This window comes from Pseudonaja textilis, chromosome 5 (assembly GCF_049901715.1).
Source record: "Pseudonaja textilis isolate UNSWEBS1 chromosome 5, rPseTex1.2, whole genome shotgun sequence".
Taxonomy (NCBI): Eukaryota; Metazoa; Chordata; class Lepidosauria; order Squamata; family Elapidae; genus Pseudonaja; species Pseudonaja textilis.
In genome coordinates this window covers 54,700,619-54,712,632 of record NC_141994.1, presented here as the reverse complement: position 1 = coordinate 54,712,632, position 12,014 = coordinate 54,700,619, and the positions used below count along the sequence as shown (strand labels likewise).

At 35.4% G+C, this 12,014-nt stretch overlaps 1 protein-coding gene across 3 annotated transcripts in view; it reads left to right on the top strand.

Moving 5' to 3' along the window:
- Positions 1-12,014, top strand: part of TBXAS1 (thromboxane A synthase 1) — a 229,176-nt gene that overhangs the window by 141,090 nt on the left and 76,072 nt on the right. For all 3 annotated transcript variants that reach the window (XM_026725639.2, XM_087934948.1, XM_087934949.1), the window contains 3 exons: positions 5,693-5,781; positions 6,996-7,144; positions 10,022-10,152. In XM_026725639.2, the coding sequence (XP_026581424.2) occupies positions 5,693-5,781; positions 6,996-7,144; positions 10,022-10,152 (369 nt within the window). The remainder of the gene's footprint in view (positions 1-5,692; positions 5,782-6,995; positions 7,145-10,021; positions 10,153-12,014) is intronic.

Below are 12,014 nucleotides of genomic sequence, written 5' to 3'. Positions count from 1 at the left end.
CTAGAATTCCATGTAGTTCTCAGAAGTCTGGGATATAGTACTCAGAAACCTGTAAAATTATTAGCAAATTGTAATGATTAATATGACAGAGAAGAAAAATATTAAATAATTGAACACTATTACATGATTAAATTGTTGACTGAAGTTTCACATTCAAAGTTATTTAGAAGAACATTTGAATTGTGACTTTGCCATCTACCTTATTTTTCGCTCCATAAAACGCACCGGACCATATGGCACACCTAGGGTTAGAGGAGGAAAACAAGAAAAAAATTATTCTGAATCGGAGCCTGAGAGGACCACAGATAGGTGTCCTTTCATGTGCCAGCTCTGCCTATTGACTCCTGCACTGTGCAAAAGAGACAGAAGAGGCCGCAATAACAAAGACAGAAGAGGCGGTGTTCAGCACTGTGAAAGGACCCCACCGCCACAGGCCCAGATGCTATTCACCAAAGGCACCGTGATGCAATATTCGCTCCACAAGGCGCACAGACATTACCACCCACTTTGGGGGAGGAAAAAGTGTGTCCTATGCAGTGAAAAATATGGTACTTATTTATATTACTGTGGTGATAATTTTTAATTGTATGTTTATGTTTTATATGTTTCATTATATCCCTATTTTTTATTTTGTTTACTATGGGTATTTTAATAGAATTTATTGGAAGATAGTGCAATGTATAAAAGAACAAAGCCACCATCTTCATTTTTTTATCAGCTTTCTACAGATGTAGGAAGAACCAGGCAAAATAGTGGGTGAGGGCAGGAAAAAAATAACCCTTTCATTTATGTTTATAAATAATGACAATCATCCTTCATATATTTAGCAATTTCCCTTTTGTATCACCATAAAATTACAATATGATGATAATCATTTGATTTTGTTGTCATATCTCAACTTTTCAAGGGTTACATATGGCCCTAGCAATTCAGATTATGTACTTCTATTCTCAGATTACAATACTGACTTTTTAGGAGGCTCTTCAACTTACTAAACTTGCATCAATAAAATTTATGATGTCGCTTAAAACATTCCTTTTGCCTGATTGAAAAAGTGATATTGCTTTCATTTTATACATACATAATAAAATCACAGCCCTAACCTGTATAGCTAGGTACTCTGAAGTGGTTTTCCAATCTCATCACAATTTAATAGTAATTTAAATAAAATCTTGCTGGAAATATAACATCTAGGCACAGTTTGAAAATTATGAAATCTGATGAGAATTACCTAGTGTCATAATTAAAGGAAGTTGGAAATAGGCACATATGACATATAAAGTGCCAGGATGTGATTTTTGACATCTGGAGATTCTTGAATTTTTGTTTGTTTAATGAGCTTATGTAAACTTCAGTGCTAAATAAGCAGTGAATATATCTAAATGGACTTTCCTATCCTAGCCAGGTTAGCACTACCTAGTATAATCTAAAACAGGAGACACAAATTACAGTATACAAATACTGTAGATTTTGAGAATACCATTTTTAGATCTTTCTCAGTGGCTCAGCCTTCCATCCTTCCGAGGTCAGTAAAATGAGGACCCAGATTGTTGGGGACAATATGCTGACTCTGTAAACCACTTAGACAGAGCTATAAAAGCATTGTGAAGTGGTATATAAGTCTAAGTACTATTGCTAAGGTTTTGATAATTTAAATAGCAAGAATATTCTATAAAGTATCTTAGTGCTTTAAAAAAAAAATCAAACTATTGTCTCCCATCTTGCTAACCAGTTTGGCTACAGTAGTTGTTAGGGTATCAAAGAACTGTGCAGGACAGATACCTGTGCCAGATGAAGAGGACAGATGATGGAAACATTAAAAAGGTGCATAAGAAAGATAACTATAGAGAAAGAAAACCAGAACATTAGGTGCCTGCTGCTACAGATAGCAAAACTTCACAAAGAATGAGGATTGGTAGAAGGCTATGGTAAAAGATAGAAGAGTACAATGAATCACAATCTCCTTCCCTGTCTGTGCCTTTGATTGTGGTATCTTCATGGCAATGATTAAGCTGATGCTTAATTAGTTAAATTTGATTGATGATTTATCAAATAAGGAAAATATTAAATACTTCAGTGTTTTTTTAAAGTTTTCTTTCATGCTGAAGTTCAGTGTAACTCACTTTGGTATATCTATCAAGTATATAGACTTCAGTTCTTTGAATTCCCTAGCCTGCATGATTGCAATATTGCTGAAAATTCTGGAAGTTGAAGGTGACATACATCAGATAACACTGTTGTGGTAACAATACTCCTGAATCAGACTGAAGTCTATGTAGCACAGCATTCCGTTCCTCACAGCGGACAACCAGATTCCTCAATAAATAAAAGCATAACTTTCTGTTCCACTTGTGTCCTAGCAACTGTTAATTTAGAAGCATGATGTGCCTGAACTTGGAGATAGCATATAATCATCTTGACATGCAGCCATAAATTGTCTTAACCTCCATGAATTGGTCTAAACTCTTCAAAAATACTGCACAACTTAGCTATTACCTCGTGTGGCCACTAGCTCTGTTTTCTAATTTGTTTGGCTGTGTGAAATCTTCACTTAACAACTTTTTTAAATAAAATGTTAACTGCGGGCTAACAAAAGTTTGGAATAATTAAGGGAGACATTTCCGTCTTTCAAATGGCTAAGAATTTTTGCCGTTTCAGCTAAGTGAAGATTTAATTTGCAGATACAACTACTAAAATGTAGGACTCCTTTAAGTACAGTGTATCAGACCAGAATGCCAGTTTTGCTAAAACTGAATGCTACAAATTATTAAACAGGCTTCTGCATTCAGGAAATTAAAAAATGAAACTATAAATAATAATCATCATTCAGCAGAATCTATTATATAATATTTGGCTAATGTAGAGCTGTCAAATAATCGCTTGGTCTTTAGTAGTTAAATTTAGTAGGTTACAAGCTAACACAGAAATCAGAAGTACTCCACAATTTAAAAGCTAGCAGGTTCTTAAGTAATTGACAGTCAATGGGGAAATTAACACATTTGCTACATGAGAAAGAGATGAAGAATTAATTCAAATAAAGGTGATGAAACAGGACATTTTGAGAGAATGTCAGTGAAAATGTGCATACCTATTCAGTTCCAGTTAGAAAAAGAAGAAAATTAAGTCAGTACAATACATGACAAGGTTTCCCGTCAAGAGAAGAAAATAAGGAATTCAAAGTAAGGTTAAAAGATATATGAGTGTCCTCTCCAAGCAAGCAATGTTAAGACCTCTTGCTTCTACAAAGAAAGCAGGATGTTTGAAGAAGCATCATTCATCATAGATAGTCTTTGACTGATGACTGGTGGTTGGGAGTTAATGTTTAGAACTTCTGACAGCTGCCTCCCTCCCTCGAGGCAGCAGCCTCGAATCTTCCAAGGAAAATATGGCTTCCAAGGCTGACACAGGCTCTAACTAACTCTATACCCGTGTTAAAGGGGAGCATTTTTGTCAGGAGCCCAACTTAATTTGGGAGTGATGGGTCATAGCTCTGGAAAGAACCTTGGAAGTGTTCTAGTCCAACCCGCAGCCCAAGGCAGAAGTCTTTATGTAGAATAAAGATAGAGAAGATTATGTTTCTACAAAAAAGCTAGAGGGGGAGGGATTAGGCAGGGAGGGAGGATTGCTGGATGAAGAAGGAGAAAAAGACAAAGAATTACCCTTCCTGGAAGCGCTGGGTGAGAAAATGAGCTCCAATAGAAATTGGCTTACCTTATTTTGGATGAAGGAAGAAGATTGTGAGAGAAGTGTGTCACACACCTTGCTTTCTTCCGACTCCTGGGTTATTATTTCTGTAAGGATTTAGCTAATAAAAAAGAAAATCAAAATTCCCCTACTGGCTTTTAGGAGATCATCAATAAGTTATTAAATAAAAAGAAGAAAAGGCAAATCTGGTTTTTATTTCTTGTATGTAGATTTAGGCCAAGGGAGAAGGAGATTCTTTAGTACTATGGAACAATGATGGATAGAATCTTTTAGTTGTTGCATTGCCCTGGCCTAACCAATAAATTTTACTGCAGTGACCAGATTTGGCAAAAGTCACAAAACATGGTAAACATGGAATACTGGAGTTACAGATTATTCTAATGTCTCAAAATGAATCCATGTCATTTATATCCAGCATGAGGACAATAAGATATTTTTCTATATATGTACATACACATATTTGTGTGTGTCCATGCAAATGCAGATACAGGCATACATAAATATTAATATTACTGTTTTGGCATAAATAAATCAACTGCAATTGCACAAAAATTAATGGAGGAGGGAAGATGAAATAGAGTTTGTGGTGATAGGGTGCTCACAGAACCACCTAACATGCTTGTGTTTTTAAAACAAATTTTGTCTTCTGCTATACCAAGCTGGAATGGTAAACATTCGCACAACCAATATATTACAGCATGATGGGGTTAAGTGCAAAAGAAAAAAAAAATGTATGGAGTCTACACTCCAGGAAAGAAGCATCTTTCACCAAAAAGTATCAGCAGCTATTATCAGTTTGGCTAAAATATTATTGGTCAATGGCTTGGTCAGCAAGATCTACTTGAATCTGCTTTTGGTTTCTAATTCTTCCTGTTTCTAAGTAGCATTTGCTAAGAAAGGATATGGCCTTTTTTCTTTAAGGGCAAAGGGTTACTAAACCAAAAGACACCAGATAGGGGGTATTGGAAGGAGAGGGAAAAATATCATCCCTAGCACAAACTGCATTACAAAAACAATGATTAATGAACAGAAGCAGAAGTTTAAAGGTCATAATTCTAGAATGGCTTTCCTGCTGGCAGGAACAAAGATTGTCAAAGAAGCTGATAGAGCTTGATAGGATCTTTAGGCTCCTTCCTTTGTTTACCGAAAAGATTCAATGGAAGGGATGTTTGCACAATTTTGGTCACGTAAGTGGTTTGGAAGGTCATTCCTGGGTCACATTAATATCATTTTATTCTCTAATGCTACTAGAAATTGCTGAGCAAGGAAGGTCATAGAGGGCAATCCGCTTTTCTGCGAGACTAACGTCAATGTGCAAGCCATCCAGAACCTGTCTGCTAGCCTCCTTTTAGGGCATAATTGGTGCCAGTTTTTCTGTATAGGTGCTACTTGCTGCCAACAGAACTTTTGGCCTCATTTCTGGACCAAAATATTGTAGTTGCACAAATCTTGAATCAAATTGGAGTCAAATTGGGGTGGATGAAATTCAGGGAAGAGATGTAGATCAGCAACAACAAGACTAAGCAGTGTGATGTTTTGATAGCCTTTACCCATGCTCTTGGTGTTATGCAGAAAGATCTCGTTTTTATCTTTATACTTGCTTTTAAACCAGTCAACAAAAAACTCAAAATCTGATACCAGAAAAACTGTTCAAGCATAATTATTTAAGAAGCTTCAAGTCCTGCTTCCAACTCTTACTAAAACTATGTACAATTTGGGTATCATTTTGTCATAAAAAGAATCCAATGCTTTCTTCTGGCCAACAATAATTATCACAATTATCAAGATAGAGGAGACTGTTGGGGCATTTCAGTATGAGAGAAAGCATTTTAAAACATGAAATCTCATTTTCTCACTTTCTTCCTTGAGAAACTAACTTCCTTCATCAACGAGGGGCTCTTGAGATACGTTTGCTCCTGCAGTATATAATTATGTAGAAAAATACAGTATATTTTAAAATTGGACCATATACTGTGCTTCTTTATAGATGACTCCGCTAATTGATGAGGCATGCAATATCCTGCTGAATAACTTAAAGGTCTATGCAGAATCTGGTGCTGCTTTTGACATTCAAAGGTACTACAGGAGAATTTTATCATCATTGACTTGCCAAACTATCCTAAATATGTAATTATTTTGTGAATGTTTTAATTTTTCCTTTCCTTTTTTTGTTGTCAGTTATCATTTTCAAAAGTAGACAGGCAAGCATATATTTCTTCTATTGATTTGGTAATAATGATTTATTCAAAAACAGTAATAGTAACTCAAATGATGGGTCCTTGGGTATCCAAATCAATGAATGTCTATAATGTAATTTTAAAAAATTAGAAAGGAAATAAACCCAAATTCTAACAACATTTGCATTCCATGAGAACCCGTAGGATAGTGCCCAGAATCACTTCAATAGTGAAATAGATGGCGTATAAATTTAATAAAAATAAATAAAAATAAGCCTAGATTATATAAACTCTCCTCTCTGCTTGCACAGTTACAAGTATGAGATCCAAAATACCTGTTTCCTGATTTTATTAACTTCAGGTTAACATTGTGGTGACCCTGGACTATGGTTTGTTGGAAGAAGTTGGATTGGTTATGTATTTATAAACAAAATATTGACTCTACATGTTAGCACAAGGATTTCAATGCTCTTGCTGCAGAAGGAAGGGACTTTAGCTATTTGTTGTTTATATCATTTTTTAATTTTTTAAAAGCAATTAATACTACTTTTTAATTTTAATTAAATTTTAATTTCATTTCGGTACCTAGTGACTGGCAACTGAATATGTAAAATGTTTTCATTGCCATTGACATCTTAAATAAGATCCATTCTGGAATTGTATTTGTGGTGTCACATTCATAAATGCAATTATCACTTGATCTGGGAGGCATCAAAAGATGAATCAACCATTTGAAAATTCTGTTTAGAGAAAGGAAGGACGAACTGATTTCCAGCTGTTCATCAGAATTTATTGTGATAATATGAGTGGTACTGCATTTAGAACCATGCATAAGAAACTGTGGTTTTCCATTTTATGGTTTCAAAGTATTGTATGGGATTTATTTTTTTTTGCCATGAAACAAGAATTATAAATACAGTTTAAAAATCATCATTAAAAGAAGCTACATATCGTCTGGCAAGTTGTTATAAATAACTCTTAATACTATGATATGAGTTTTAAATGCTTTGATGCAACCCCCCCCCTTCAAAAAAACAAATGCCTTGCAGCAAAAAAAATAAGATGTAATGAAAAAACAGCATGTTAACTTCCATGTTTTTGAATTTGTTGTAGGAACTATGGCTGCTTCATGTTGGATATTGTTGCAAGCATAGCTTTTGGTACCCATATTAATTCTCAGAAGACGCCTAATGACATTTTTGTTAAGTACACCAAAAGATTCTTTGAACCTTTAATATTTAAACCTCTTCTCATCCTTGCTGGTAAGTATATCTCACATTGGTGACTGCATCTATTCCTCCACATTTAATCCAAATGGATGATCAAAACATTTGAGAAATATCAGAAGAAACTAAGAAAGTTTCAAAAGCTGGAAAAACTTCTTATCTCTTCTGTTGTTAGCTATGATGTGACTGCAGGTCTATTTGCATTTAGAGATGCCTAAGCATCCTCTTAGTTGCTTTGCAAGGTGTCAAATCTCTGAGAAAGTTGGGAAACTTTGGGGAGATATCACATTTTCATAAAATCTTGTTATTTTCCCTTGATTTAATAACTGTAAAAAGTACAGAGGATGTGTCCAATGACCTTTGCTACAAACAACCATTCTCCACATCTTTCTGTTCAATAGAGTGAAATTACATGTAATCCACTAATTTCCTGTTTCTATCATTCCTCAAATCCCATCCATATTTAGAGAAGAAGCTTTCTGGGATCTGAGGAATGCTTTCTACTTGTCTTCTTTCTTCTGCTCCAAAATAAATTACTGGGTACATGATATGGGTTAATTAAACTTGCAGGATCAAGATGGGCTGAGATCTGCAGATAATCCTTGGTTAATAACCATCCGTTCAGTGACTATTCAGTTTCTGATGGTGCTAAATGAATGGTACCGGTGCTTATGACTGTTCCTCAGAATTCTGGCTGTCCCAGCGCCCCTGTGGCCATCTGAATGCAATCTGGGCCTTTGGCGACCAGTTCTCAAGTATGACAGACAGTTGCAGGGACCCACAGTCACATGCAGGGGTGGGCTTCTGGGGATTTGCAGGAGTTTGAGAGAGCCCCCAGCTAAGATTCTGTGCAGTTCTGTGGTACACCCTGCCTACCCCTCCCGTTCCAAGAGTCCCCACGCAGCCTGTTTTGGATGGAGGTAAGTGCAGGGTGCACACAGAGACTCGGGGAGGGTGAAAAATGGGCCTCCCGGAAGTTTTGGAAGGTTAGAAATGGGCCCGTTTCTGGCTTCCAGAGATCGGTTTTCATCCTTCCGGAGGCTCTAGGAAAGCCTCTGGAGCCCAGGGAGGGCAAAAATGACCCCCACCCGCTGTGGTGCAGGAGGCCGACTAAGCCACACTCACCATGGCCACGCCTATGCCCACCCAGCAACCAGGCAGAGAACCTGCTGCTAAAATTTTTGAAGCCCACCCCTGGTCACGTGGTCTTCATTGACAACTTTCCTTGCCAGCCTTCCACAAGCAAAGTTAATAGCAAAGGTTACTCAAGTTACTCCCACTGCTTTTTCTCTCAAGGAGCGTGGCTATGGGATACAAGATCCACAGGATTTTATACTGTGTAATGTGTGGCCACCTGCAGCACTCTTGCCTACCCACCTTGCTCTGTCCGTGAAATGAAGTGGCAGCCGGCAATGTAACCTCCCATCTGTGTTCATCTAGTGTGGCAGGTGCCATCTGTACTCTCCCTCCTCTCCATGGCCATGTTCTGACCTCATTCACCCACCCACCAGCCTGTATACTAATCACTAAGGACTTGTAACTTCCTGCCAGTTTTTCTATTTACTTGGCTTCTTGGAAACCAGCAGGAAGATGCAAAGAGATCCTCTTTCATGACCCACAATTTTCACTTATTGATGACAACAAGGACTGCTGGCCATTGCTAAGCAACACAATCATGTGACATCATGCTTTCCACCTGCATCATTTAACGATGGAAATTCCAGTCTCCACTACCATCATTAAGCAAGGACTACCTGTTGTTCTTGAATGCCAACTTTTGAACTGATTCCCCCTACACCCCGGATTTGTCCTTATAGAGTTCTATCCCACCTTTAAGAATATTTTTATTAGTAGTACTGATTGGATGTAGCCGATATAAAATCATTAAAAAGAAAAGGGTATACCATCAAATACTGCAACTGTGTGACAAGTAGCATTATGCCACAAATTTAAATATTTGAAATAAACATAAAATAAAATATCTCTTTAACAATGCTACTTTATATTTTAATTAAAAAACATCAGTGGAAATGAACAGTGAATATCTACTATGTTGTTTTTTTGCAAGTGGTAATTTTGGTGGCTTTGTTGCTATAACTTCATTCTTGAATGTCCCAATTTCAGTGTAGCTAAAATATAATAACATCTTATTAATATTCTCATGGGAATATGCCTCCCATGGTGATTTACTTCCAAGTAAACTTTGAATCCATCTATATTACAATAGCCACTACGTAAAACAGAAATGCATTGTTCTTCACTTTAAAGTACTGACTGCTTACATAAGGAACACCAATTAAGCTTCAAATTTGTGCAGCGAACGTAAGTAAGATATTAGTAATAATACCAGCAAGATACTTCCTATAAAGGACAAATATTTCAGGGCAAATTCCTCATATGAAAAGTCTTCTGACCTTCTGCTTCATGGTTCATTAATTAAATGGTACATCTCCACAAAATCTTGCCACAGCCATAAGGCAGGCCTTCTAATTGTTTCAAGACTCTGTAAATATTGTTTGTGAAAAATATATAGATATTAGTGAGTGATGCAGACTGGATTTCAGAGTAAGATGGGTATGAATTTGTAACCTCCCAATCGTGTTTTAGAACTATGATACATCACAACTTGTAGGGACTTTTTTTAAAGCCTTGTCATGCATTAAATGTGCTTCAGCATCTAATGCAGCAAAATCATTTTAGAGAATGTTATTAATTGGAACAACCTTTAATTTTTTTTTACTGAAAATATCTCACTTTTTAAAGAAGATAATCTAGATCATTAAAAAAAAAGTTAAAAAGGGAGAAAAGTAGATTTCTCAATTTAGAAGAAAGAATAGACTGAAGTTAAGGGGTAATTGCATTAATTGATAATTGAACAACTGCTAATGTTGCTCTTTCAAAATTCTATTAAAGTTGCATTTCCATTTATAATGATCCCTCTACTTCGCATTTTGCCAAATAAGAAACGAGATGAAGTGAATGGATTTTTTATCAGTCTCATCAAGAATATGATTACCTTGAGAAACCAGCAGGATCCAAATGAGGTAAGGCATTTTATGTGTTGCTGGACCAGACTAGAGATCGGTTTAATTTCATTCTATATAACTAACAAGTTAGTCATATTAGAGATATAATTCAACAGTTCAAAAATGAATTTATTTCACTTGGGCTTGTCTTAACATTGCTATATTTGGGTAGAAATTTATAGAATCGTGAGACTGATTCTACAGTAGTCATTCTGCTGTTATGGATACATATATGAATTAAACAATTAGCAGTAGTTGTAAATTTAAATAATGTTATGCTTATTAATATTTTAGAAATCATAATAAATATTGATATAAACTTTTTCCCTTTGTTTTTAAAGGTTTAAGTTATAACTTAAAACATTAAGAGTTTTAATAATCTCTATTCAACACTGCATAAAAACTATCCTACCTAAATAATATAATGTACCACTTATGTTCTACAATAATATAATAAAATAGCATTAAAAGAAAGAATCTATACATACTCCAAAGTTATATCCTTAATATAAAGAATCTATCAGAAACTTAAGGTGAACAGGATAATTGTGAGAACTATTGTACAGTATTGGATGGGCAAATTTGTGCTGGCATCACAGAAAAAGGTGATCCATACATTTTATCTTAATAATTGTTTTCTTGACAATTGGCCAAAGAAAAGGATTTTAAAGCATTTTGTTCTTTAAAGTGTATATATTTTTAGGTAATTTCTAGTTGTATTTGTTTTTCTGTGACTATTTCATATTATATTTGCAACAGTTATTTTTCTAATATACATGAAATGTAACTCGTATTTAACTTAATACACAAGCTTTTTTGTACATTAATATTGTTTGTTTCTTAACAATGTTAGCTACTGCTGGAAAACTCATAAACTGGGCATTAATTCAACAATCCTTTTCTGTTACTTTCTCTTCTCTCTTCTTCTGGCATTTAGAAGTATTCTGCCTCTGCCAATGATAGGAATGATAACTAAACTGGCATAGGACACTGTTCAAAATGCCATAGCTGCTCAATTTAATATTCTAAACAGTTCAGTTGATTGCTTTAACCTTGACTTCTAGATGTTTTTTTGCTCTTCTTGAAGTTCATTGCAAAAGGAAGTATGAAAAGACTACAAGAATATTTTTCTGGTGGTTAAAGGTCCTCATTAAAACTAGAATGAAAATTGCATTTCAAAGTTTAATAATTTCCAAAATTAGTATTTCATCCATTTAAAAATTGTTTTTCCACAAAGCATTTGCCCCCCCTCCATCTCTGTATATTCTCTGTTATTCCAGATATTTGTTTTATATTTATTGATTTTATTCTTGATCATATATTTGATCCTTGAATATTTATTTATTTTCTATTATCAATTTCTACAAGTAACTGAAGGTGGCAAACATATCCAACACACTTTCCTCCTCCTGTTCACCCCACAACAACAATCCTGTCTTGTGGTTGGACTGACAAAGAGTGATTGGTCCAAGATCACCCATCTGGCTTTCCTGGCTAGGGCAGGACTAGAACTCACAATATGTCACTTTCTAGTCCGTTGCCTTAATCTCTAGACCAAACTGGCTCTAGTGTGCTATGTTGTCATTAGGGATTGATATTTTAGAGCACTGGGTGCTCTTTTTTTAAGATCTTTTTTCTTACATATTTTTATTTTTGCTGTGAATTCCTCAGAGTTATGTTGTACAAGATGGGATACCGTATTAATTTTCTTAAATAAATCAATCATATTAGAGGCCTTTCCTGCTTCCTTCTAGTTGCAAATCAAAATTCTTTTCTTCCAGTTAGCTGTTAATAGAAAGATAAATCCTTCTCAGATTCGATTATAATTATTGGTGTTGTGTTACATATAAAGCACCAAAGGCTTAATAGCAGCTGATTTC